Below are 27851 nucleotides of genomic sequence, written 5' to 3'. Positions count from 1 at the left end.
CCAGTAATGTCCCTGCTTTCATTTTTGATCCTAATAATTTAAGCATCTACCTATCTATCTATCTATCTATCTATCTATCTATCTATCTATCTATCTATCTATCATCTGTCATCTGTTGGTCAACCTAACCAAAAGATTGTCAATCTTGTTGATCTTTTCAAGAATCAGCTTTAATTTCATTAATTTTCTGTATTGTTTTGATATTCTCTATTTCATTAATTTCTGCTCTAATCTTGACAAGTTTCTTCCTTCATCTTGCTTTATGTTTATTTTGCTGTTCTTCTTCAAGTGTCTTAGATGGAAGCTCAGGTTATTGACTTGAGACTTTTTTCTTTCTTAATACAGGCATTTAAAATGATAAATAAACTTCTAAGCCCTGTATAATTGCATCCAGTAAGTTTGGGTATGCTATGTGTTTATTTTTATTCACCTAAAAGTATTTTCTTTTGTTTTTCTTTTTTAATTGACAAACAAGTATATATATTAATTATGTACATCATGTTTTTAAAATATGTATATTTTGTCTAATTACTAAATCAAGCTAATTGAAATATGCATTACCTCACATACATATCCTTTTTGTGCTGAGAACACTTAAAATCTACTCTCTTAGCAATTTTCAAGTATACGATACATTGCTATTAACTATAGTCACCATGTTATACAATAGATTCCTAGAACCTATTCCACCCCCCTTTTTTTAACTGAAATTTTGTATCCTTGAATCAGCATCTATTCAAATCATCCTAACCTCTGGTACGACTATTATGTTCTCTGCTTCTATGAGTTAGACTTTTGTAGAGTTCACATACAAATGAGATAATGTGATATTTGCCTTTCTGTGCTTGGCTTATTTCATGTAGCATAATGGCCTCCAGATTCATTCATGTTGTCACAAATGACAGGATTTCCTTCTTTTTTAAGGCTGAATAATATTTCATTGTGTATATATTCCACAGTTTATTTTTTTCCACTTATTCACTGATGAAGATTTAGTTTGGTTCCATATCTTGGCTACTGTGAATAATGTTGCAATGAACATGGGAGTGCAGGTGTCTCTTCAACATATTGATTTCATTTCCTTAATATATATATCCAGTAGTAGGATTACTGGATTATATATTAGTCCTATTTTTAATTTTTTAAAAACCTCCATACTGTTTCTCACAATGAACTTATGGAATGGGAGAAAATGTTTGTAAACCATACATCTGATAATATGTTAATATTCAAAATATGTATGGAACTCAAACAATTCAATGGTTAGGAAACAAATAATACAAATAAAAATGGACAAATGATATAAATAGATATTTCTCAAAAGAAGTCATACAAATGGCCGGCACATATAAAAAAAATGCTCAACATCACTAATCATCAGGAAAATGTAAATTAAAACCACAATGAGATGACATCTGATACCTGTTCAAATGGCTATTACCAAAAATACAACAGATAACAAATATTGCTGAGAATGTGGAGAAAAGGCAACCCTTGCACACTTTTGGTGGGAATGTAAATTAGTACAGCTACTATGGAAACCAGTATAAAGGTTCATCTAAAAGTATTTTTTCCTATGGGTTCAAGTTACCATCTAGAATCGTTTATTTAGCCCATTATAGCTTTGCCCCCACCTACATCTTTTTAGCTGTCATTGGCAAATGTGTTCACATTTCTATAAGGTATATAGTCAAGCATACATTATGTCAACTTAAATAACAAACCAAGAGAAGCTCTCTAAAAGAAAAGATGTTTATTGCGGCATACAGCATTGCAATGGGAATATGCACACCATAGTAAACAATGTGCATATTTAATAAGATGAACAAACACAAAGGTTTCTAAAGGAAACAATGAGAAGAATTACATAATCGTTTTGAAATAGTTATTCTTGCCTATAAAGATTAATAACAAGAATGATGCCAGTCTGAGGTTAGACAGGTAGTTGCTGGGTAGATGATGCTGTATAAGTATTTATTTGTGTAAAGTTGTGATGGTTTTTGCAGACTTTTGTGATAGTTTTGTTATCAGATATACCAACATAAGAATGCTCTCTTCATGGCCTTTCCTGGCTCTATTTGTCAGGGTCTCATTAATATTAATGAATCCATTTTGATTATAGCAACTTTCACAATTGTACACTTTTTTATACAATTGCTTTTAAAATCAGCCAAGAAAGGAGAAATGTATGTATTTATACTGTATTCTATAATTAAAAATTTCTTTATAGATATTCCTTGTATTTTTATACTGTATTATTATCTGGGGTCACTTGCCTTCTGCTCAAGAACTTCATTTAGTAATTTTTGTAAGGTAGGTCTGCTAGTAAAATTCTCTTAGGGAATGTGCTTATGTTGCTTTTGTTTTTAAAAATAACTTTGCTGGATACAGGATCCTTGGTTGAAATTTCGTTTTTCTTCATTAGGTATTTTTGAATATGTTATCCCATTACTTTCCACCCTCTGTTGTTTCTGATTAAAAGTCAGCTGTTGGCCAGGCGCAGTGGCTGACACCTGTAATCTCAGCACTTTGGGAGGCCGAGGTGGGCAAATCATGATGTCAGGAGTTCGAGACCAGCCTGGCCAATGTGGTGAAACTCTGTGTCTACCCAAAAAATTAGCTGGGTGTAGTAGTGGGCACTTGTAATCCCAGCTACTGGGGAGGCTGAGGCAGGAGAATTGCTTGAACCCAGGAGGCGGAGGTTGCAGTGAGCCAAGATCACACCACTGCACTCCAGCCTGGGCGACAGAGTGAGACTCTGGAAAAACAAACAAACAAACAAAGATGTTTATTTCATTGTGGTTCTATTGTAAGTGATGGGTCCTTTACCCTTGTTGTTCCCCAATTTTTCTCCATATCATTGGCTTTCAGTATTTTGACTAGTTTATCTGTGGATCTCTTTGTATTTTTCCAACTTTTAGTTAATTGACTTTCCTAGATGTGTAGATGTTGTAATGATGTTATTATCTCTGAGTAATAGTCCCAATCTAGAATTTGAGTGCTAAGTGAAAGGGGTAGGCAGTAGCCATAGGTCTTTAGGCTTGCTTCTCTTGACATGAATCCCTGTCTTATCAGGTGGGAAAATGGCAATTCGGGACCCAGTATTTTCAGCAGCGCCATACCCAAGCTGGAGCTTCTACTGTATGAGTAGAGATCAAGCAGAAAAGTAGAGTGCCCACTTCTCAGCTACACTTACCCAGATATTATCCTCAGCAACAGGTAGCTGGTAGTAGGATGAAAAATGCTGATGCTGTGCCTCTCCTAGGAATATAAATCCTTGACTGGGACTGGGGATAAGGGGAACCTTGTGCATTAGCTGTACCAATCTGAGTGAAGTTTCTTTTTTCTTTTCTTTTTCTTTTTTTTTTTTTTTTTTTTTTTTTTGAGACGAAGTCTCGCTCTGTCGCCCAGGCTGGAGTGCAGTGGAGCGATGTCAACTCACTGTAAGCTCCGCCTCCCGGGTTCACGCCATTCTCTTTCCTCAGCTTCCGGAGTAACTGGGACTACAGGCGTCCGCCACTACGCCCGGCTAATTTTTTTGTATTTTTAGTAGAGACAGAGTTTCACAGTGTTAGCCAGGATGGCCTTGATCTCCTGACCTCGTGATCCACCCTTCTCGGCCTCCCAAAGGGCTGGGATTACAGGTGTGAGCCACCGTGCTCGGCCGTGAAATTTTCTATTTATCTTTGTACATCTATCTATTTCTGCTTTGTATATTTTGAAATACCATTATCAAGCTTATAGAATTTTAATATTTTTGGCTCCTTTTGAGTCAAATCACTTAACTTAAAAAAAACTTAACGTCTTTTTCCAGTAAGCCAAATATCTACGTTTTCACAGACAGTTTCTACTGATTACTTCTCTTCCTATGTAAGAGCCATACATTCTTATTTCTTTGAAATTCTCATATATTTTTATTGCAACTTGGACAATTGAAATATTATAATGTGATAACTCTGGAAATTAGATTCTCATCATTCCCCAGGATTGGCTGTTTTCACTATTTATTGTGGTAGTTATGTTTACTGACTTTCCTGAGGTGATTCTGCAGAGTATATATTCTTTATCAATGAAATCTCAGCTCCACTAGCTTAGAGGCCAGCTGATAATTGGACAGAGATTACCTTAATTGCCTGGAACCAATAAATCTCTGTTGTTGCCAATGAGTTCTGTGTTGCTGTTGCGGCACATCTTCAACATTCAGCCAATCAGTATGCAATTCTGCCATGGGCTTCCCTTACTTGCACAGAGATTCAAGCTCAGACAGAAGTGAGAGCCTAAGGACTTCTCAGGTCTTTCCTAAGCAATCCAACTGTTTGGGGAATGCATACAATCCTACACAGGCAGGTGTCCTTTTAGATTATGAACAATCATGTTGGAGCTGTTCAAAGTCTTTCTGGACATTTTATTTCTCACTTTTTCCTTTTATTCATTTTTCTTAGTCTATTGTTTTCTCCAACTGTAAATAATTTCCTCAGGCAGCTGGAATGTTGAAACATTTGCCAGTAAATGTTTTCCAGAAATGCTCCTCAGGGAGAAGTTTTTAGCACTGGTTGAACTCCAAGTCAGATGAAATGAAATAAGCCTTTTGTGTTGGTTCTTCCAGGACACCACCAGAAAAGTCAAATAATGACAATTTTTTAGGTGCATGGCTTTCAGCGCTCTCCATTTTCCTACCCTCAGTGCCAGGAGGATCAGCTGTTATTTTTTAAGACTGATTCTGATCTGGAGAGCAGGGGATGGGAAGGGAACGGTTCTTAGTGATATTGAGACATTTATCTTGAATGAATGTTTCCTGTGTTGCTGCAAGTTTTGGGTTAGTTTTTATAGTTCTGATGATATTGAATCTATTTTTCCAATTTTTCTGTTGCTTTTATAGAGAGGCAAATTTTTGAAGGGACTTACTCTAACATTTTCACAGATGCCACTCTCTGCTTTTTATCATTTTAAATAAATTTGTTAGTATGCAATTTCAATTCCACTATTGGCATTTTAGGTATATTTGAATTATTTTTTAAATTATTGAGCTAGAAAACATAGTATGCTTCTATAACTTATCCTATTATACTAAATGTTCATCTCTATTTACTTCTTGGAACAAGAAATATAGGAACTTTGAAAGAGTATAGTTGCATTTACCCCTTCCCATCATTTGTGGGTTGTTGTCAAATATATTACATGTGTCTACATTATAAAGCCACTTACAGACGTTGTAATTTTTGCAGTAAATAGCATCTTTGTAAAATAAAAAGAGTTATACCTTATATTGTACTTAACCACATATTCACTTACCGTTTCTTGTTCCCTTCATTATTTCTGGTTTTCGTGAGTTACCATCTCATGTTATTTCCTTTCAGTCTGAAGGACTTCCACTAAAAATTCTCATAGTGCATATCTGCAATCAATAATTCCATGTTTGCTATCTACAAGTATTTTCATTTCACCTTCAATTTCGAGGGGCAGTCTTACTGGATATAGAATTGTTGGTTGACTGTTATTTTGTTTCAGCACTTTGAATTTGATATTTGAGTATGTCCTCTCCTTCATATTTTCTTGAGATAAGCTGATAATTATATAATTGTTTCCTTGTATGAAATATGTCTTTTCCTACTTCTGCTTTTTAAATGTTCTTACTCTCTTTTAAATTCAGCAGACTGTGATGTTTGTAGGTGTGATTTCTCCTGTTTATTCTATTTGGAATTCATTCATCTTTATGAAAATGTTGGTTAAACTTTTTCACAAATTGGTGAAGTTACTGGCCACTATTTCTGCAAACATTTATTCTGCTTCTTTCTTTCCTTTCTGTCTGGGACCCAAATTATACATATATTAAGCCACTTAGTATTATCTCATAAGTTTCAGGCTTAATTCATAAATTCATGTTTTGTATCATTTTATTTCCTACTCACTGATTCTTTTAGCCTTTGAAATTGCATTTGTCCCATCACGTGATTTTTTTTTTTTTTTTTTTTGCCATTTTGGTAATGTAATTTTACAAACATTATAACTTTCACTTGGTCTTTTTATATGTGCCATTTCTTTATTGATATTGTTGTCTTTCCTGTCATTAATACCATATTTGCCTCAAACTTATGGAATATATTTTAAAATACCTGTTTTTACATTTGGATCTTTAAATCCAACATCTGTGACCAATCATGGTCTATTTATATTAAATTCCCCTTTTACTGTTTATGGTTCCCACTTTCTGTTTCTTTGTCTTTATCTAATAACTTTTGATTGAAAACTGGACATTGTTATACATTGACACTCTGGAGTTTGTTTCTTATTGTGAAGATTATTGTTTATTTCTTCTAGAAGGTATTTAACTTTCCGTACTCAAACTATAAAACCTGTGTCCCCCACATTGTGCAACAGCTGACATTTCTTTTCAGTTTTCTTGACTTCTAGTTGCTTCTTTTTAGCATGTTCCTCCCATCTTTCCTTTGTGCCTATGGAGTTTAAAGATCAGTCTAGGATTGAGGCAAAATTTGTAATGAGATTTAGGATAGGTTGGAGAATGCATTCAATCAAAAACACAAATTGAAAATTAGTAGGGGAACTCAGGAAGAAAGGGAACCACAGAGAGACTGTTAAATCTAAATATAAATTCATATCGTATGTCCTCATCATAGGAAAAGATCCTTCAATGTATCATAATTTAGTCTGGCAATAGCTGTTGATTTTTTATAAGAGTATATCTTCTTATCAACAGAAGAAGTATCTTTGTCCCTAGTTTTCAGAGAATTTTTATCGGGAATAGATACTGACTTTTGATAAATGATGTTTTAAATTCTATTGAGAGGATCTAATAGTATACTTTTTTCCCTTATTTATCCTATTAATGTGGATAATTTCTTTGACTGGTATACACTCTTGAAACATCCTTGCATTCTGGGGAACAATCTAGAGATTAAACCCCCATCATGATATACTGTTCATATATTGATGGATTTCAATTCCTAATATATTACTGAGGATCTGTGCATCTATGTACATAAATGATTTTGTTCAATAAATTACTTATCTTGCAGAGTCCTTATCAGCTTTTCATATCAGTTATGCTAAAATCATAAAATTGGTTAGAAATCTATCCTCCTTTTCCGTTATCTGAAACTGTTCACGTAAAATTGGTAGTATTTATCTCTTAAATGTTTGACAGAATTCACCAATGAAGCATTTGAATCTGAATTCTTTTTTTGGAGAGGGTTTCAAATGTCATTTAGTTACCTTAGTAGATGAAGAGCAATTTCAATTTTCTCTTCCTTTCCATTTTGTTTCACTTTTATTCATAGGCAACACAATAAGGCAAAAAATTAAATAAGTAAGTAAAGAAGACTGGAAAGAAAACAAAACTTTTTAACTTGAAGATAAAATAATTGTCTATGTGAAATTTAAGGAATCTACAAAAATGAAAACTCTACTAATATCAGTAAGTAATTTAGCAGGCTTTCTGAATAACAGATCATATAACATACAAACATAGATTGTATTTCCATATATTCACAACAAATAATCAAAAAATTAAATAATATGTATCTATAGTATCATAAAAAATATAGTACCCTTAGAAAATATGTGAGAACCTTCTGTACATATAAACATAGCTTACAGAAATTAAAGTAGAATAAATACAAGGAGAGATAATTACATGTTCTTGAATTGAAAATCTAAAAATTAAAATATAATCTATTAATATATCTAAATTAATCTATAGATTCATATTAATCCAAAGATAATCACATCAGGCTACTTTCAGAAACTGACAAACTGATTTTATTGTTTATTTATTTGTTTGTTTATTTTTTTTGAGACAGAGTCTCACTCTGTTGCCCAGGCTGGAATGCAGTGGCGTGATCTCTGACTCCTGAGTTCCAGCGATTCTCCTGCCTCAGCCTCCCAAGTAGCTGGAATTACAGGCGCCAGCTACCACACCCTGCTACTTTTTTTGTATTTTTAGTAGAGACGGGGTTTCACCATGTTGGCCAGGCTGGTCTTAAACTCCTGACCTCAGGTGATCCACCTGCCTCAGCCTCCCAAAGTGCTGGGATTACACGTGTGAGCCACTGTGCCCGGCCTGATTTTAAAATTTATAAGGAGAGGTAAAGGACCTAGGAGAGTTAAAACAATTTTGAAAAAAAAACAAAGAAAAAAAACTAGGAGCATTTATCTGATTTCAAGACATACAATATAGCTAAAGTAATCAAGAGAGTGGTTATTGGCACAAGAATAAAGAAATAAATCAATGCAATTTTTAAAAAAATAGTCCAGAAATATACTCACACATAAACTATCAGTTTTCAAAAAAACTGTCAAGACAATTAAGTAAGAAAAATTGCTTTTTCAATAAATGTTCTGAGACTTATGTACAAATTGGTATAAAAGAATTAACCTTGACTTCAACCTCATAGTATATACAAAATTACCTTAAGCCAGATCATTCATCTAAATATAAAATCTAAAAGAAAAATTATTATAGATAGAGTATAAAAGAATATCTTCATAACCTTGCATAGGCCAATATGCTTTGAATAGGAAACAAAACACATAAATAAAGAAATTAAAAGTTGACAAACTGAACTTCAAAATTAAAAAATGCTCTTTGAAAGACGACAATATTAAGGAAATAAAAAAGACAAGCCAAAGACTCAGAGAAAATATAGGCAAGATATATCTGCCAAAAGACTTGTATCCAAAATATATAAAGAGTTCTTAAAAATTAAGTCAAACAACTCAGCTGAAAATGGGAAAAATGTTGAACACTTTATAACAGAATATATCCAAATGGCAGTAAGTATATGAGACATTGTTCAGTGTCCTAGACCATGTTGATAATGCAACTTTAAAACCACAATGAGAACTGGCTTCACACCACTAGAATGGCTAAAATTGAAAAGCCTAACACTACCAAGGGGTGTCAAGAATTAGTGGCAACTGAAATTTTCATTGTGGATGGGACTGCAAAGTGGTACTTTGTCAGTTTCTTAGAAAGTTAAACATGCATCCACCCTATCAACCAGCAATTCCTTGCTTACATTTACCCAAATGATACGAAAATATATGTTTACACACAAAAAAATCCTGTCATGACTTTTAAAATTACTTTATTCATAATAATCCCAAACTGAAAATGTCTCAAATGCTTATCAACAGGTGAAAGGATAAGCAACAATTCCTTCAAAGGAATAATATTTACAATAGAAAGAAAAACTAGTGACACAACCAAAAATATGTGTGAAGTGATAGCCATTATGATGAGCAAAAGCAGACAGATATGTAAGTGTAGATCTTGTATGATTCCATTTATGTAAAGTCCTAAAACAGGTAAACCTATACTGATAAGAATCTAAATAGTCATTTCTTGGGGTGGGGAAAATTGACTAGATAGGAAGATAAGAAAACTTTCTGCAGGCTTGAAAATGTCCTATATTTCAATTGGGATGGTGATTTCACAGATATATACATTTGTAAAGTCTCATGTAAATGCATACTTGAAATCTGTGTGTTTTTATGTGCTTGTAAATTGTATTTCAATAAGGTATTTATATTTCAATAAATCTACCTTATTTATTTATGTACCTTATTTATTTATTCAGTTATTTATCTACCTTATTTATTTATTCAATTGAGACAGAGTCTTGCTCTGTCACCCAGGTTGGAGTGCAGTGGTATGATCTCGGCTCACTGCAACCTCTGCCTCCTGGGTTCAAGCGATTCTCATGCCTCAGCTTCGAGTAGTTGGGATCACAGGCACACACTACCACGCTAGGCTAATTTTTGTATTTTTATTTGAGATGGGGTTTCACCATGTTGGCCAGGCTGGACTCAAACTCCTGACCTCAAGTGGTCCACTCGCCTCAGGCTCCCAAAGTGCTAGGATTACAGGCGTGATTCACTGTGCCCAGCCAGATTTACTTTTTAAATGAACAAAGCATCAACAATCTGTGGGACACTGGCAAGCGCTCTAATGTGCATTGATCTCAGAAAGGGAGGAAAGACACACTGAGGACATAAAATGTTTGAAGCATATAGAAAGTGTACATCCCTTCTTACATTTTTTAAAGTCTAGTAATAACAAGTGAAAAAAATTATAACAAAGTATTGTGGTGTTATGTCATATTTAGAAATAAATTATATGAAAACAATGGCATATGTTGGGGGTGTAAATGAATTTATGCTGTTGTATTGTTCTTACATTATACATGAGATAGTAGATCATGCAACTTATCATAATTGATCATAGTATTTCTTTTTAAAAATATCTGTAGGTTATGTAGTGATGTACTCTCTTTTCTCTTGATACTGGTAATTTGTGTTCTTTCTCCTTCCTTTTTCTTGATGTGTCTACCTCTACCAAGGAAATGAGGTCTTGGTAGAGATTGATCCATTTTATTAAACTTTGCAAAGAACCAACTTTAGGTTTGTGAGGTTTCTTTATCATGTATCTGTTTCCTCTTCTGTTGATTTGTACTCATTTATCTGTTTCTTTCCTTGTATGTAGGATGTAATTTCCTCTTCCTTTTTTCAAGTTTCTTACTGCAGAAACTTAGATTACTAATTTTAACCATTCTTTCTTCTTTTTGAATATTGACATTTACTGTTAAAATTTCTTCTAGGCTGGGTGTGGTGGCTCATGCCTGTAATCCCAGCACTTTGGAAGGCTGAGGTGGGCAGATCACATGAGGTCAGGAGTTCGAGACCAGCCTGGCCAACATGGTGAAACCTCGTCTCTGCTAAAAATACAAAAATTAGCCAGGAGTGGTGGCGGGTGCCTCTAATTCCAGCAACTTGGGATGCTGAGGCAGAGAGAATCACTTGAACCCAGGAGGCAAAGGTTGCAGTGCACCAAGATCATGCCATTGCACTCCAGACTGGGCAACAGAGTGAGACTCCATCTCAAAAAAGAAAAACAAAAATCCTCTAAATTTTGCTTTTGCCCTACCCACAAATTTTATATGCTGTGTGTTCAACAAATTATTCTCAAACGTTTTTCCAAATTTGCTTGTGATTTCTTTTTTGGCACATGAGTTATTTAGATGTTTGTAATTTGATTTTCCAGTTATTTAGATGAGGTGTGGGAAATGAGTGATCAATATCTTATTTGTCATTAATTTCTTATTTAATTCTGTTGCTAAGAACATACTATATAAGGTTTCGGACGTTAGAAATTATTGAGAGATATTTTATGCTCCAGCATATGACTTATCTTGATAAGCATTCCATGTGAACATTTTAAAGAAGGTATATTCAGAAGCATTCAGTGTAGTGTTCTGTAAATATCAATCACATCTAATTGACAGTGTTTATATATTCTATATCTTTACTTTCTTTTTCAAACAGTTACTGAGAAAGGAATGTTTGTCAGTGATGATTGGGGATTTGTTCATTTCTTCCTTTAGTTCTGTAGATTTTGCTTTAAATATTTTGAAGCTGTGTCATTGGGAGAGACACATTTAGGATTGGTATGCCTTACTTTTGAATTTGTCCTTTTATTATTGTAAATACTCCCTTTCATCTCTGCTAATATTCCTTGTCTTGAAATACACTTTGTCTGACAATAATATAGCCATGCTACCTTTCTTGTAATAACTATTCATACAATATATAATTTTCCATAATTTCTAATTCTGTACTTACATATGTCTTCATATTTAAAGTTTGCCTCTTTTAAGACAACTGATCGTCTTTCTCTTTTATCTTAATCTGAAAATCTCTGCCTCCTAACTAAACTATTTGGATCAATTACATTTTGTGTAATCATCAATATGACTAGGTTTAACTCTGACATCTTGCTATTCATTTTCTTTTTGCTTCATTTAATTTTTGTTCTCCTGTTTCTCTTTTCCTGCCTTCTCTTCTGCTTACCAAATACCTTTAGCAATGCATTTTACTTCCTTTAATGACTTTTTAGCTATGTATTTTTAAGTATTTTTATTTGACTTAGGTGGATTTAAGGATTGCCATCAGATATCTTATCTCATAAGCATCCTCAATTTTAATAATGTACTAATTCTCCACTTTAGATTTTAGTCATGTAAGAAACTTAAAATGTTTAATTTGATTTTTCAAGCCTGTTCTTTTTGTTAATGCTGTCATGTATGCTGTTGCTTCAAATGCCATAGACACAACTTTAAAATCAACTCATTTGTGCCTCAAAACCTCACACACCTTTTAAGAAATTAGGAAAAAATAAAAAGTAGTCTGTTTACTTACATGTTTACCATTTCAGGTGCTCCTCTTTCCTCCAGTAGTTGTGAGTTTCCACCTGGTATCATATTCAACAGCCTGAAGAACTTCCCTTAGCATTCTTTTTTTCCCCAACTTTTATTTTAAGTTCAGGGATGTATGTGCAGGGTATGCAGGTTTGTTATGTAGGTAAATGCATCCCATGGTGGTTTGCTGCACAGATCATCCCATCACTTAGGTATTAAGCCCAGCATCCATTAGCTATTATTCCTAATGCCCTCCCTCTTCACCCTCTGGCAGGCCCCAGTGTGTATTGTTCCTAGCTATGTGTCCATGTGATCTTGTGATTCAGCTGCCACTTCTAAGTGAGAAGACAAGGTATTTGCTTTTCTATTCCTGTGTTAGTTTGCTGAAGATAATGGCTTCCAGCTCCATTTATATCCCTGCAAAGGGCATAATCTCTTTCCTTTTACGTCTGCATAGTATTCTATGGTTCATATGTACCACATTTTCTTTATCCAGTCTATCATTGATGGGCATTTCGGTTGGTTCCAAGTCTTTGCTATTGTGAATAGTGCTGCAATGAATATATGCATGCATGTATCTTTATAACAGAACAATTTACATTCCTTTGGGTATATACCCAGTAATGGGATTGCTGTGTCGAATGGTATTTCTGCCTCTGGGTCTTTAAGGAATCATCACACTGTCTTCCACAATGGTTAAACTAATTTACACTCCCACCAAGAGTGTGAAAGTGTTCCTTTTTCTCCGCGACCTCACCACCCTCTATTGTTTCTGGACTTTTTAATAATCGCCGTTCTGGCTGACATGAGATGATATCTCATTGTGGTTTTGATTTGCATTTCTCTAGTGATCAGTGATGTTGAGCTTGTTTTCATATTTTTTTTGGCCACATGAATAGCTTCTTTGGAGAAGTGTCTGTTCATGTCCTTTGCCCACTTTTTAATGGAGTTGTTTTTTTCTTGTAAATTTGTTTAAGCTCCTTGTACACTCTGGATATTAGACCTTTGTCAGGTTGCAAAGATTTTCTCTCATTCTGTAGGTTGTCTGCTCATTCTTATGATAGTTTCTTTTGCTGTGCAGAAGCTCTTTAGTTTAATTAGATCCCATTTGTCAATTTCTGCTTTTGTTCCAATTGCTTTTGGTGTCCTCATCTTAAAATCTTTGCCAGTGCCTATATTCTGAATGGTATTGCCTGGGTTTTCTTCTGAGGTTTTTATAGTGTTGGGTTTTACATTTAAGTCTTTAATCCATCTTGAGTTGATTATTGTATATGGTGTAATAAAGGGATCCAGTTTCAGTTTTCTGCATATGGCTAGTCAGTTCTCCAAGCACCACTTATTAAACAGGAAATCCTTTCCCCATTGCTTGTATTTGTCAAGTTGGTCAAATATCAGATAACTGTAGGTGTGCAGTCTTATTTCTGAGATCTCCTCTGTTCCATTGGTCTATGTGTCTGTTTTTGTACCAGTACCATGCTGTTTTGGTTACTGTGGCCCAACAGTATAGTTTGAAGTTGAGTAATGTGATGCCTCCAGCTTTGTTCTTTTTGCTTAGGATTGCCTTGGCTATTTGGGCTCTTTTTTGGTTCCATATGAATTTTTAAAGTTTCTTCTAATTCTGTGAAGAATTTCAATGGTAGTTTAATGGGAATAGTATAGAATCTATAACTTTAGGCAGTTATGGGCATTTTAATTTCATAGATTCTTTCTATCCATGAGCATGGAATGTTTTTCCATTTGTTTATGTCATCTCTGATTACTTTGAGCAGTGGTTTGTAGTTCTCCTTAAAGAGGTCCTTCACTTCCCTTATTAGCTATATTCCTAAGTATTTTATTCTTTTTTTTGGCACTTGTGAATGGAAGTTAATTCTTTGGCTCTTAGCTTGCCTGTTGTTTCTGTATAGGAATGCGCTATCTCAGGCAGGCTCCACCCTGTTGCTGGTGGCTGGCTGGAATTCCATACCATTGACTCTTATCTTGTGAGATGCCATGGAAGTGGGGCCCGCAGAACAATGCTGCTTGGCTCCCTGGATTCAGCCTTCCTAGTGGTATGCACAGACCACCCACTTTGCCTGAGTTGCAGACACCTTTGTTGGGGATCCTGGGGTCAGAGCATGTAAAGCCCCTGGGTCTCTGTGTTTGCCTGAGCAGCTGCTTTGCTGAGACTCCACACAGCTCTGTGTGTTGGACCCAAGGCCCTGGTGGCGTAGGTTCACAAGGGGATCTCCTGATTCGTGGGTTGCAAAGATCTGTGGGAGAAGCATGGTTTCCCACGGTCACATAATCACTCATCGCTTCCCATGACTGGATGTGAGGGTTCCCTTGGCTCTGTGTTGCTCCCAGTTGGGCCGTTGCCCCACCTGTCTTTTCTTTGTTCTCCATCGGTTGAGTTGTTTCCTGATCAGTCCTAAAGTGAGTACCTGGATATTTCAGTTGAAGATACTGTATTCACTCACCCCTTTTGTTCCTCTCTGTGAATGCCGTGGACTACAGCTGCTTCTAATCGACTGTCTTGGTCCTCTTAGCATTCTTTTGATGAAGTTCTGTTGGCAACAAATTCGCTCAGCTTTAGTTGACGTGAAAAAGTCTTAATTTTACCTTCATTTATGAAGTATATGATCACTGAACATAAAATTCTGGGTTGACAGATGTGCGTTTGTTGCTCTAGTTTTTACTTTATTCTTTTTAAAGATGATTTCTTCTGTCCTCCATGTTATCTGATATGACACCCTTGGATATTTCTCTTTTTTTCTCTTATTAAGCTTTATTTTAATGAGTTTGAAAATTCTGTGACAGATTTTTGGTCAGGGTATTTCCATTAAAAAGTGCTGATTTTAAAAACTAATAACTTAAAACTGCCACATGCAAAAAAAAAAAGGGGATCCATAAAACATTCTCTTTTTCTTCTGAAGGTTTTACAATGCATTGTTATCATTAACCAGTCTTTTACTATTAAACTTAAAAGGCTAATTGAAACAAACAGTTCTGAGACCATTCTTCCACCACTGATTAAAACTGGGGTGGCAGGTATTAGGGATAATATTCATCTAGACTTCTGAGCTTTCTGTCAAACTTGGTGACGTTGCCAGCTCCAACAGCCTTCTTGTCCCTTGCTTTGATGACACATCATCATGATATGATGTCTATCTCATATCATGAACAGCAAAATGACTCAGAGGAGGATAGTGTGAGATACTGTCAACACACATGGGTTTGCCAGGAGCCATATCAATGACAATGACTGCAGCATTACCAGACTTCAAGAACTCCTGTCAGCCTGAAATAAATTTCCTCTCCATGCAAAATAACCCATAGAAACAGATAACCCTGCAGGTTAACAATAATTTCCCTATGTTTTCATTTTGATGTTTATCAAGCTGTTCTAGGAAATGTATTCTATAATCTCTTTTGTATCACGATTTATTATTCATCTCTCGGCAGTCTGTTTCCTGTCTTCACTATAATTGTTCTCTCTATAATCACCAATGACCTTTTTATTTTCGAAGATAGAGAAATTGTTTCAAATTCTAGACCTCTATGTGGCATTTGAAACTGTTGCGGATGTCTTCTTCAGAACACTCCTTCCCTTTGTCTGTAATGACATAACTTTTCACTTACACTGAATTGTTGTCATGTGGCTGACACTCATTTTGCACATTTTGCTGCTGGTAGTTTTGATCCTACCAGAAGATGTCAAAAGAAATTATTCAGACCAGTTTCACACATGTACTGACAATGACACCTCTCTAATAACTACTGTCTGGCCAACAAGGATTATAAGACACTATGGGTTGTATGAAGCATCACAATTTCAAAGATGTTAAAATCTGAAAGAAATGTGCCTCTTAGAATCATTGGCATATGACCTTATGGTTTGAAGAGAACTGATCTGTGTTGCTTGAATTCAAGGCTTTAAGACATAATGTAAACCTTTTTATATATCCTCTGAACTTACCTCTTTTGCAGTAAAATAACTTCATCAACTAAATGGGCTTTTAAGAGGTTGCAATGAGATAATGCATGTGAAGTATGTAATGCAGATAAAGTATCAGAGTCAGTAAGCATCATAATAAGTACTTAACGAATGATAGTAGTAGTAGTTGTAACAGCAGTAGTAGTTATAATAGTGGTAACATTATATTTTGAATAAAATAGTAGTAGAAGTAACATATGATATTTTCAGTAAAGCTTTAACTTTAACCATGTTACTGAATTTAATATTCTAAAATGCTAAGACTCTTATATGTTTACTGAAGGCATTCTTCCTCTCAGAGTTTAAGTAACCTTAATAAATAATAACCACTTTTCAGAGATTTGCAACAACTGAATTAGATAATGCATGTGAAATATATTTGACAGTTTATTAGTTGAAGAAGTACCTAAGATTTCCAGCACAACATGAATTATAATTTATCTTTGTTGGTTCTAAAATTCTAAGGAAGATGATACAGACTTATTGAAGTTAAACTCAGAAAAGTGATTCCATCTAATAATTTCTTTTATGTTTTTTTGTCCAGATTGAATAAAATATATATAAAAGTATATAACAGTTATGAAATATGTGGCTTAGTGTGTGACAAATAAGCCCTCAGTAAAAGGTAGTTATTATTATTGGAATTATTGTTAGTGACACCCGATATTTTCAATGGTAGTTCATATCTACTTTTCCTCTTTGGCCAAATCAGGAATTTCAAAAATATTGAAGATTGCCTCATGATATTTGCTAAACTTACTTAATTTTTCTGAAGTTAACTTCATAAAACAACATGTGCCTTTCAGAATTTTTATAAAAATGAATGAGATGATGAATTTAAAGTGTTTTGTTGCCAGTATTGCTGTTATTTATATTTACCAGACATGATAATATCGCATGAATTACTATTGGTTGAAATAAAAATGCTAAGACAAACAAACGCATTTGCTGAACTTAACTCTCTAGTGCTTAAATAACTTAATGCATTAACGTAGAACAGCAGTTCTCAAGCTCTTTGGTGTCAGGACCCCTTTATACGCTTCAAAATAATTGAGGGTTCCAAAAGAGTTTTTGCTTATGTGGCTTATATTTATTGATATTTATGGTATTAGAAATTAAAACTGAGAAATGTTTAAAATATTTAGGAATAATTTTATTTTCAATAATAATAATAAACCCATCTAAGGTTAACATAAAAACATATTTTTGAAAACTATAATCTCCAAAACAAATCAGAGAGAAAACAGGCGCATTATTTTATAGTTTTGAAAATTTATTGTTTTATTTATTTATTTATTTTAGATGGAATTTTGCTCTGTCACCCAGGCTGGAGTGCAGTGGCGAGATCTCAGCCCACTGCAACCTCTGCCTCCTGGGTTCAAGCGATTCTCCTGCCTCAGCCTCCCAAGTAGCTGGGATTATAAGCACATGCTATCATCCCTGGCTAATTTTTGTATTTTTAGTAGAGACTGAGTGGCACCATGTTGACCGGGCTGGTCTTGAACTCCTGACTTCAGGTGATCTGCCCACCTCAGCCTTTCAAAGTGCTGTGATTACAGGCGTGAGCCACTGCACCCAGCCCACAGTTTTGAAAATCTCTTTTAATATCTTGTTTGACAGAAAGAAAGCTAGGTTCTCATATATGTATCCACATTCAACCAGTTGTGATATGTTGTTGTGGTTGAAATTTATGAAGAAAATGCAGTTTTAAAGACAGTTAGGAAAGGAAAACCTAGCAAGCTTTCTAAAAGTCTCAGAGCCCCCTAGGGTCCTTGAACCACACCTTGAGAACTACTGACACTTACCTTTTATTTTTTTTTAAAGTATTGAATAAGACAGTGTGTACAACATATATTGTTATTAATGCTGCTTGTGTTGTTGCTTTTTATAATTTCCTCATATGTTTGAAATAACTTGAATTTCTTCTTGTTTTGTTGATTGCATTCATGGTTTCTAAAAACAAAAGAAAATGAATGACAGTGCAGATTTGGTAAAGTGGTTAAGCTACTTTGCCAAGTAATACCTGTCTTATAAAGTTTTTAACCAAATTGAGATAATACATTCTACATCTGTAATGTCAGTAATACGCATGGTTCAGTGCCTGGCACAAAGGATACACTCAATAAATAGCAGCTATTAGAATCACCCTTTCCTCAATGCACAAAATATTATACAAATAGATGCCAGGGATAAAACTGGTCTCATCTACCCAATAACAGCTTCAGCTCATCTACAGTGACTTTGCTACCCTCTCTTGTTGTCCCTTGACAAGGCCTACTTTAGGCTCAAGAGTCCCTTAGACAAGTGAATAAATCATTTAATAGAAGTGAGCTAACATTGTGATAGAAGTGACTAATCTCCAGAGTTAGTCCCTGAATGATACCAACTTCCACCAATCTTATGGCCTGTGTGTGAGGCCTTCCCCAGAAACATCCAAGTGTGTCTATGAATACTTAGAATATATGCAGCATTTCCTGTGGGAAATTGAAGGTACATGCCTGAGTCATGATGTTTCCAGGGAAAGCAAATTCCCCAGATTGAGTTTCTAGCCCCACACTGTGGTATCTAGTGTTGGGTTGTTGGCAAGGTAGGAGATTGAAGAGGGAAACACCACTCCTGCATCGTTTATTGCTTTTGCTGTAAGGAACCTGGAAAGGTATCACGGAGTTTCCTACCAACACTTTGTCAGAAAATGGCCTTCTTCCCTGCAGTTGTTTCAAACCGGCGATTGAATGTTTCTACTTAGGGATCCGAATTTTTTTTTTTTTTTTTTTTTTTTTTTTTTTTTTTTTTGCTCTGGAAGGAATCACTTCCAAGGTTAACTGTGGCCAATCAGTTTTGGAGAGTTTTTAAAATCTGAGGTTTAACAGTGATGTTACTCTGTTTCAGAAAGGACCTCTATGTCTTCTTTTCTCTTTTTTTTAGTTGAAAAAAATTATTAAGCTTTCTGTTTAGTAGTTGACTTTCGCCGGGCGCGGTGGCTCACGCCTGTAATCCCAGCACTTTGGGAGGCCGAGACGGGCGGATCACAAGGTCAGGAGATCGAGACCACAGTGAAACCCCGTCTCTACTAAAAATACAAAAAATTAGCCGGGCGCGGTTGTGGGCGCCTGTAGTCCCAGCTACTCGGGAGGCTGAGGCAGGAGAATGGCGTGAACCCGGGAGGCGGAGCTTGCAGTGAGCCGAGATCGCGCCACTGCACTCCAGCCTGGGCGACAGAGCGAGACTCCGTCTCAAAAAAAAAAAAAAAAAAAAAAAGTAGTTGACTTTCAAAGATTACAAAAGTAGAATTATAAAATAAAGCCCGTGAACTCATCATCCAGCTCCAAGATTTATCAGCTTGTGGACGGTCTTGTTTCATCCATACTTTCATCCACTTCTCCCTCCCGTATTATTTTGAAATGACTCCAGACATCGTAATACTTCATCCTTAAGTGTTTTAGTATGCACATCTAAAAATAAAAGAGCTATCTTTTTATATAACCACAATATCAACACCTCCCCTAAAAATTAATGAACAATAATTATTTAATATCATCCAAAGGCTAGTCATTGTTCAGATTTTTAATTGTGTTATGAAAAATTTTAACATGTTTTTGCTTTCATCAAGATCCCAAGAAGTTCCACATATTATCATTACTTGACAGGTCTTTTAAGTATCTCTTAATGTATAAGTTCCCCCTCTAACATTTTCTCTTGTAAATTTTTTTAAAGAAACTCTTCCTTCTTTTAAACATCTTATATTAACTTTCTGCAGACTAATCTGCCACTAAAATATGTTATTAAGGTTAAGCCAATACTGATGTCCTTAGGGCATGCTTGATCTGCGCTCTTTATAGAGATTGCCTTACATTTATGATTTTTCAAATGAAGATTCTAACAACACAGTCTGGCAGCGTTCTTAACTTTTTTTTTTTTTTTAACTCTTAAGAAATATATTTTGTGTGGTTCTGCTATACTCTATATTCCCAAATTCCTGTTGAAATTTCCCTAGGCATTTCATCAAACTTGGTGAAAAATCACTTTCTCTTTTCTCCTTCTAATAATTGCCACTCCACCCCGTCCAGGTGCAAAGGTCTCTTCTTTAGGATCTGGCCATGCACTACTTGAGGAGACTTATTGTTTGCAGTGCCTCCTCATTTTCAGTCTTTCCTACTTTCCTGAATGGTGTGCCTAGGTTCAGATCTATAGATAGGCATGGAACAATACCCAGGGAAGTCTTGTCGTATCTGTGTGGCTTCCTCATCCTGTTACTTGGCTTCCTACTCTAGGAAAAGGCCAGTCATTTTAGAAATTCCATGTCTGAGGAAGAAGACTTAAAGATCACTTTCAAAACACTGTCTCCCTTCTGTGTTCCGAGAGATTAAACATCAGTCAGCATTCTCAGCAAGCTCTAGCAAAGAAGCATTGACCCATTTTTTTTCCATCTTGATCATCCAGCCAGACACTCTATACCTGACTAGGCATGTTAACACAACTGGTAAGGACTTTCTGTTTCAGATTTGCCACAACTACTCATGTGTTCCTTAAGGTCAGCAAGGATCTCTGAGAATCCTTTTCTGTCTCCCCTCACAGTTCATGATGTAGACACCTACCAGCCCAGGATTCCTAATAATCTCTGATGGAATCCCACAAGTACAATCTGAACTTCCCAGGCTTTGACTTCCTGTGGACACAAGAGAGGATAGCAATCTCTATCTCTGTTTATTATCTATTTAGCTCTATGTATTGATGCAGGACCTCTTGAAGACCTACTGTGGTTATTTCTGAAAGTTTCCAGATTTCTTTCTTATGCTCAGGCACAAAATCACCTTCTTCTGCCACCTCCTCATTGATATTTTCTGACTGTGGGCCTATTTATTGAAGGAAATGCTTCTCTAGAGTACTACCTCTCAGTATTCTTAAAAACACAAAAGCTCAAAATTCCACACAGAAACTGGAGGACTGCATCTCTCCCAACTCTACATTTCACCCTCTCTTGACTTTGAAACATTGCTTATGCCCAGAGACTCAAAATAAAACAAACAAACAAACAAACAAAAATCCTTGCTAAAAAGATAATCCTTTCAGTCTCTGCTTATTGACTATTTCATAGTATTTCATAGTATGTTAGTATTTCATACTATTTCATAGTAGTTAGACTCTTCCCAACCAACCCTAATAGGCTATGATTACTATTACAGGTGGTATGTGTCTCATTTTTATTGAATTTGGAAGATGATATGCTAAAGTAAGAATGATTGACTTTATTAATGTCATCAAGTACAGATGTTAATTTATTCATTGATCCAACAAATATTTATTGAGTGCCTTCTATGAGCCAGGACGATTCTTGGAAATCCAACAAATTTGACACAACCGTGTCTCTAATATAGTTAATATCAATGAGGGTAATTCCATGCCTTCTATAGAATTTAGGGAGAAGGCATTCCTAACATGAAAAAACCATCATTTTCTGATGCCATACTGCTAGTGTTTCATGTGACTATCGATTATGCCGTGAATAGCTTTCAACAAATATCAGGTCTGAATTTCCTTCCGTAAAGTGCGAATTAATGTATGCCATTGAATACATCTGTTCAGTCCTTCAGTATTCTATAACAACGCCCTTCCTTTTTTCTTCCTTTAGGTGTATCAGTTCCTATCCCTGTGATTGGACTGAGGGACGAAGACAAGGTGTTCGTGAACAACACGACGTGCGTGCTCAACGACCCAAATTTCGTTCTTATTGGGTCCTTCGTAGCTTTCTTCATACCGCTGACGATTATGGTGATTACCTATTGCCTGACGATCTACGTTCTTCGCCGACAAGCTTTGATGTTACTGCACGGCCACACCGAGGAACCGCCTGGACTAAGTCTGGATTTCCTGAAGTGCTGCAAGAGGAATACGGCCGAGGAAGAGAACGCTGCAAACCCTAACCAAGACCAGAACGCACGCCGAAGAAGGAAGAAGGAGAGACGTCCTAGGGGCACCATGCAGGCTATCAACAATGAAAGAAAAGCTTCGAAAGTCCTTGGGATTGTTTTCTTTGTGTTTCTGATCATGTGGTGCCCATTTTTCATTACCAATATTCTGTCGGTTCTTTGTGAGAAGTCCTGTAACCAAAAGCTCATGGAAAAGCTTCTGAATGTGTTTGTTTGGATTGGCTATGTGTGTTCAGGAATCAATCCTCTGGTGTATACTCTCTTCAACAAAATTTACCGAAGGGCATTCTCCAACTATTTGCGCTGCAATTATAAGGTAGAGAAAAAGCCTCCTGTCAGGCAAATTCCAAGAGTTGCCGCCACTGCTTTGTCAGGGAGGGAGCTTAATGTTAACATTTATCGGCATACCAATGAACCGGTGATCAAGAAAGCCAGTGACAATGAGCCCGGTATAGAGATGCAAGCTGAGAATTTAGAGTTACCAGTAAATCCCTCCAGTGTGGTTAGCGAAAGGATTAGTAGTGTGTGAGAAAGAACAGCACAGTCTTTTCCTACAGTACGAGCTACACGTGTAGGAAAATTTTCTTCTTTTTCTGTTGGTCTTAACTAATGTAAATATTGCTGTCTGAAAAAAGGTGTTTTTACATATAGCTTTGCAACCTTGTACTTTACAATCATGCTTACATTAGTGAGATTTAGGGTTCTATATTTACTGTTTATAGTAGATGGAGACTAACTTATTTTGATTGTTTGATGAATAAAATGTTTATTTTTGCCCTCCCTCCCTTCTTTCCTTCCTTTTTTTCCTTTCTTCCTTCCTTTCTCTCTTTCTTTTGTGCATATGGCAATGTTCATGTTCATCTCAGGTGGCATTTGCAGGTGACCAGAATGAGGCACATGACAGTGGTTATATTTCAACCACACCTAAATTAACAAAATCAGTGGATATTTGTTCCGGGTTAACAGTAAATATACACTTTAAATTCTTGCTCTGCTCATCTACACATATAAACACAGTAAGATAGGTTCTGCTTTCTGATACATCTGTCAGTGAGCCAGAGGCAGAACTTAGTCTTGTTGTTCATATAGGGGCAAAATTTGACATTGTCAGAATGTTGTGTCGGTATTTACTGCAATGTCTGTCCCTAAACATAGTGGTATTTTAACATAGCAGCTGGTTAACCAGGACTACAGAAGTGGAAGGATGATGAGATATAATACACCAAATAGCTTTTCACTTCTTAAAGACAATGTTCAAATTCTGGCTATTACAACAAGCAAACTGAAATTAGTGTTTTCATTCTGGTCCTTAGTAAATTCCTAATTCTATGATTAAACTGGGAAATGAAATCCCAGAGTTATTTCCCAATCCAGGATTCAACATCAATTGGGTTTTGATCTCAGCATCCTGGAAATTTGTGTGCTTCACACAAGGTGAAATTAGTATTTTGAGCCTTATTAAAATATTTTCTTAATTATGGTACCTCTATCTATAGGACTTAATTTAGCAGTCCATTTTTGAGTAAAACTTGTATTGGAAGTAGAGATGGTAGAAACTTTGGAAGTTTTACTTGATTAAGGACTACAGAATTGGGCCCTTAGAATGTGGGAAAAAAAAAAGTAATTAAAAAGACACTTTTACCGAACTCTAGGAATTACAGAAATACAGAGTTTCCATTTGGATTTTAAGCAAAATTTATCTCATTTTCAGATCCTTCCAAACTCTCTAGTGCAGGAAAAGGCTGCAGCTAATTTGTGAAAGTGGCAAGCTCTTCATTGCACTGCAATTACGTACCAGAAGTTTAAATCTTTGTTAAAATATAGTGTTGTGTTACAATAAGTGTTGGCCATCGTTTCTTTCGTGGGCCTGCTGCTCTCTAAGAATTCAGTAGCATTTTAATAGTTTCTAAACCGTGAAAGGTTTTCAAGCATTGCTAAAGTCAGACCATTCAGTCTATGCTGTGTGCAGAGTATACAAGTGTTTCTAGTAACAGTATTTCCGTATGTGTCCATTTCACACAACTGTGGATAAACTTCCGAAGAATTTATGATGCTAGTTCTTACACTTGACAGTTACTTACACATCTGAGAGGGTGCCTCTCAGTATCTTAAAATTGGTTAATGAAAAATGTGAATTTCTAAAACCCCTGGTCTGTGTTCTCAACACACAGCATAGATAAATCCAATAGTCTGCCACAGGGGCAGTGGAAGAGCTGCTGTATTTGAGGAAACTCATACAGTCTCTATTTGATTTGCAACACTGCCAAACATCAGTCAATTGCTTGAGCATGCCCAAATATAACACGAAAGTCAAGTCTACCTGCCTTGCCTGTTAGGTCTGTTGAAGTGCATGTTAAAATAATTATATGAAACAGAATGAGATGATTTAATTCTTACCGAAATGAAAATGTCTGAAGAAACACAGCATGCATTTAGCATGAGTTCTGCACATACAGATGGTGCCCTGCATGTATGCCATGTATGTTGCATGAATCCATCGATTTGTATTAATGTAGGGCAGAATAGCTGATGGAAGAAGGGCTGAAGAAAATCCTTCAGCAATCCTTTAAAAGACCATGCATTCAGATCTGAAGTAGTGTGAGTGTTAGAAAAAATTGGAAACATCTGATTTCTGAACTATCAGGGCAAGCTCATAGCACATGTTTTACAAAGAAATAAAATATAAACCACAGATTTCCGAAAGTACTAGCAATAAGTTGAATGATAATAGCTTACAGCACATTTGTTAATGATTCTTATGTCATCAAGTAGTAGTACTTAATAGTACCCAACATGGTAATTATCCTCAAATTGTGTGCTATTCGTAAGTTCTGTGCAGTTTGGTATGAAACAAATATACTCATTTGGATATAAATCTTACCCTTCAATGTTAAATCTACAAACTTTTATAAATGTTTTAAAAGAAGTCCATGTGATAAATGTAAAGGTGATGAATTTACCATCAAACAAATCATTTTGATGTATTATTATATATGTATATCTGTGTAAGACACGTGCAACAGACTGCCTTATATTATTTTCTGTAATTCTTCTCCTTTGTCAAATGGTATTTTTTGTGAATGGTTGCAAAGTGTTGTCTTATTCCTAATTCCTGTATGTTATCCACTACAGGTTTTGTGAGACTTCCTATTAATTTATTAAATTTATTAAATGTTGAATAATCTGTCACATGTCTTTTTTCCCCCCGAATCTTTCAAGGGAAAAATATACCACTTGACTTCATTTTCATAGAAAATGAAATTGAATCCTGTAAAATAAGTTGACAAAGACAAATGCAACCAGAAAAGATCACTTTCTTTTCAGTAATGATGCGGGTACTCAAAGACTATAGCATCAGAGGAAAAACAAGAGGTGTGAATGACAAAAACAATATCAACAACAGCATCACCAATTCCTCATGAACAAAATAACCACACTCCCAAATTGTTCTGCCTTCCTTACTTGAGCAAGGACTGGGGTGGTTCACATGCTCTCCTTGTTATAGCTGTCAGTACTGGCTTATTCCCACTAGAATCTAAGCTCCTCAAGGACAAAAAGGACCGTGTTTATCCTGTAGATGGTTTTGTCTCCAACATTTAGCAGCATCTCTACATTCAACATGTATTCATTGAGTATTAATATTTGCTAGTACCAGGCCTGTGGCTCATGCCTGTAATCCCAGCACTTTGGGAGGCTGAAGTAGGAGAACCACTTGAATTCAGGAGCTTGAGATCAGTCTGGGCAACACAGCAAGACCACATCTCCAATAAAAATAAAAAAATAATTAGCCAGGCCCTGGGGTGCATGCCTGTAGTCCCAGCTACTTGGGAGGCTGAGGCAAGATTGCTTGAGCCCAGGAGGTAGATGCTACAGTGAGCCATGATCATGCCACTGCACTACAGCCTGGGAGACAGAGTGAGACACTCTCAAAAAAAGATAAGAAAAGAAAAAAATTTGCAAGAATTGTGTTATCTGTTCCAGTTGCCAAACTAGGTCTTACAACTCCCAGTTCTTCACTCATGAGGTGTGGCATGTTAATTTATATCTTATCTCAACTGGCTTTAGAGACATGATACTAAAACAACTCTCTTCTTCCATACCTGGAACCAGGGATGACAAAATACACTGACCTTTTGTTTCAACATATATGCTTTTTTGATGCTGGGTGAGCCTAGACAATACTGGCATGACATCAGTTCCCTGAGGAAAAAAAGCAGCAATACCTCATTTCTCTGCTACTCTGAGTAGGTCGGTTCCTATGAGTGGGTCAAGAGATAAACGTTGAAATGCCACTTGAAAAAGTAGGTTTACTGCTACCCATGACCAGAAATATCTTATTCTTCTAGAGCTAGGGACTACTCGAGCCCATCATCGAGGCAATGGAGAGAGGCTGAAATTTCTTGAAGGCCTAGTCTTGGAGTCACTACTACCAGTGGAAGGGAAGAGGGCAGAAGAACACTAAATTGCCTCAGTCTGTAGCTCTAGAAGGTCTTCATGGTCTGAGGAGAGAAAGAAAAATGCTTCTTGCCATCAAGTAGCAATAGGTTTATTTTATCCATGTGGTTTCCCAGCTCCCACTTAGGCCAATGCAATTTCCAAGGTTGAGGCCCTTTTTTCCTTATGTATTCTCCCCTAGACATATGTAAACCCATCTGTCACCTGGATCAGCAGTCCCCAAAATTTTTGGCATTAGGGACCAGTTTCTTGAAGGACAATGTTTCCACAGATGGTGGGGTGAGGGTGGGAGATGGTTTCGGGATAAAACTGTTCCACGTCAGATCATCAGGCATCAGTGAGATTCTAAGGAATGTGCAACATAGATCTCACACATGTGTCATTCGCAATAGAGTTTGCACTCCTATGAGAATCTAATGATGCTGATCTGGCAGGTGTAGGAGCTCAGGCAGTAATGATCACTGGCCCACCACTCACCTCCTGATGTGTGGCCCAGTTCCTAACAGGCCACAGACCAGTATTGGTCCTCAGCCAGGGGTTTGGGGACTCCTAACCTAGAGAACTGATTATATTAGAAAGAGATATTTTTGTATATCAACAGGAATAGGTGGCTTCATAGTGGTTCTCAAATATTATGTGACCTATAGCACTCTCAAAACATAAATAGTTCTAAGACATAGATTGGGTCCCCTGGGATATAAATTCACAGATGGAGAAAAGTGTGCAGGATGTTTATTGGGAAGTGATCTTGAGATCTTTATGCATGGGAGAAGGAAAGAAATAAAGATTGGGCAGAGGTAGAGGTTGGACTGTGATAGAGTTACAATAAGGACTTATTTCCCCTTCACCTTTAGAGGGGAAAACATAGCACTCCATGTTATTTTCTTTGAAACTTAAATTGAATCTTGTGAAAGAAGTTCACAGAGACAAACACAGCAGAAAGTACCACTCTTCCTGACTAATTATGCATGTACTTAAAGATTACAATACCACAGGCAAGACAATAAAGAGGAATGAACACCAAAAAATGGTATCACACTTAGCAGAGCCCCATGGGGAGCTTTGAATCTAGGATAACCTTCAGAATTATTAAAAGTTGAGGTGAGAGGGTTTATTAGCCAATTATCATGATGCTATAAAGAAATATCCAAGACTGGGTAATCTATAAATGAAAGAGGTTTAATTGCTTCACAGTTCCACATGGCTGAGAAAGCCTCAGGAAACTGACATTCATGGCGGAAGACCTCTTCATAGGGCAGCGGGAAGAAGAATGAAAGCAGTAGG

The 27851-nt window shown here is 36.1% G+C and overlaps 1 protein-coding gene across 2 annotated transcripts in view; it reads left to right on the top strand.

Moving 5' to 3' along the window:
• The window catches only part of LOC105490492 (5-hydroxytryptamine receptor 2C), a 295545-nt gene extending 270256 nt beyond the window's left edge, over positions 1-25289 (top strand). For both annotated transcript variants that reach the window (XM_011756208.2, XM_011756207.2), the window contains exon 6: positions 21815-25289. In XM_011756208.2, coding sequence (XP_011754510.1) covers positions 21815-22106 — 292 coding nt within the window. In that variant the 3' untranslated portion in view covers positions 22107-25289. The remainder of the gene's footprint in view (positions 1-21814) is intronic.
• The last annotated feature ends 2562 nt before the right edge of the window (positions 25290-27851 follow it).

Source organism: Macaca nemestrina, chromosome X (genome assembly GCF_043159975.1).
Source record: "Macaca nemestrina isolate mMacNem1 chromosome X, mMacNem.hap1, whole genome shotgun sequence".
Lineage (NCBI taxonomy): Eukaryota > Metazoa > Chordata > Mammalia > Primates > Cercopithecidae > Macaca > Macaca nemestrina.
The sequence above is the reverse complement of the archived record's forward strand: the minus strand, read 5'-3'. Positions and strand labels throughout refer to the sequence as shown.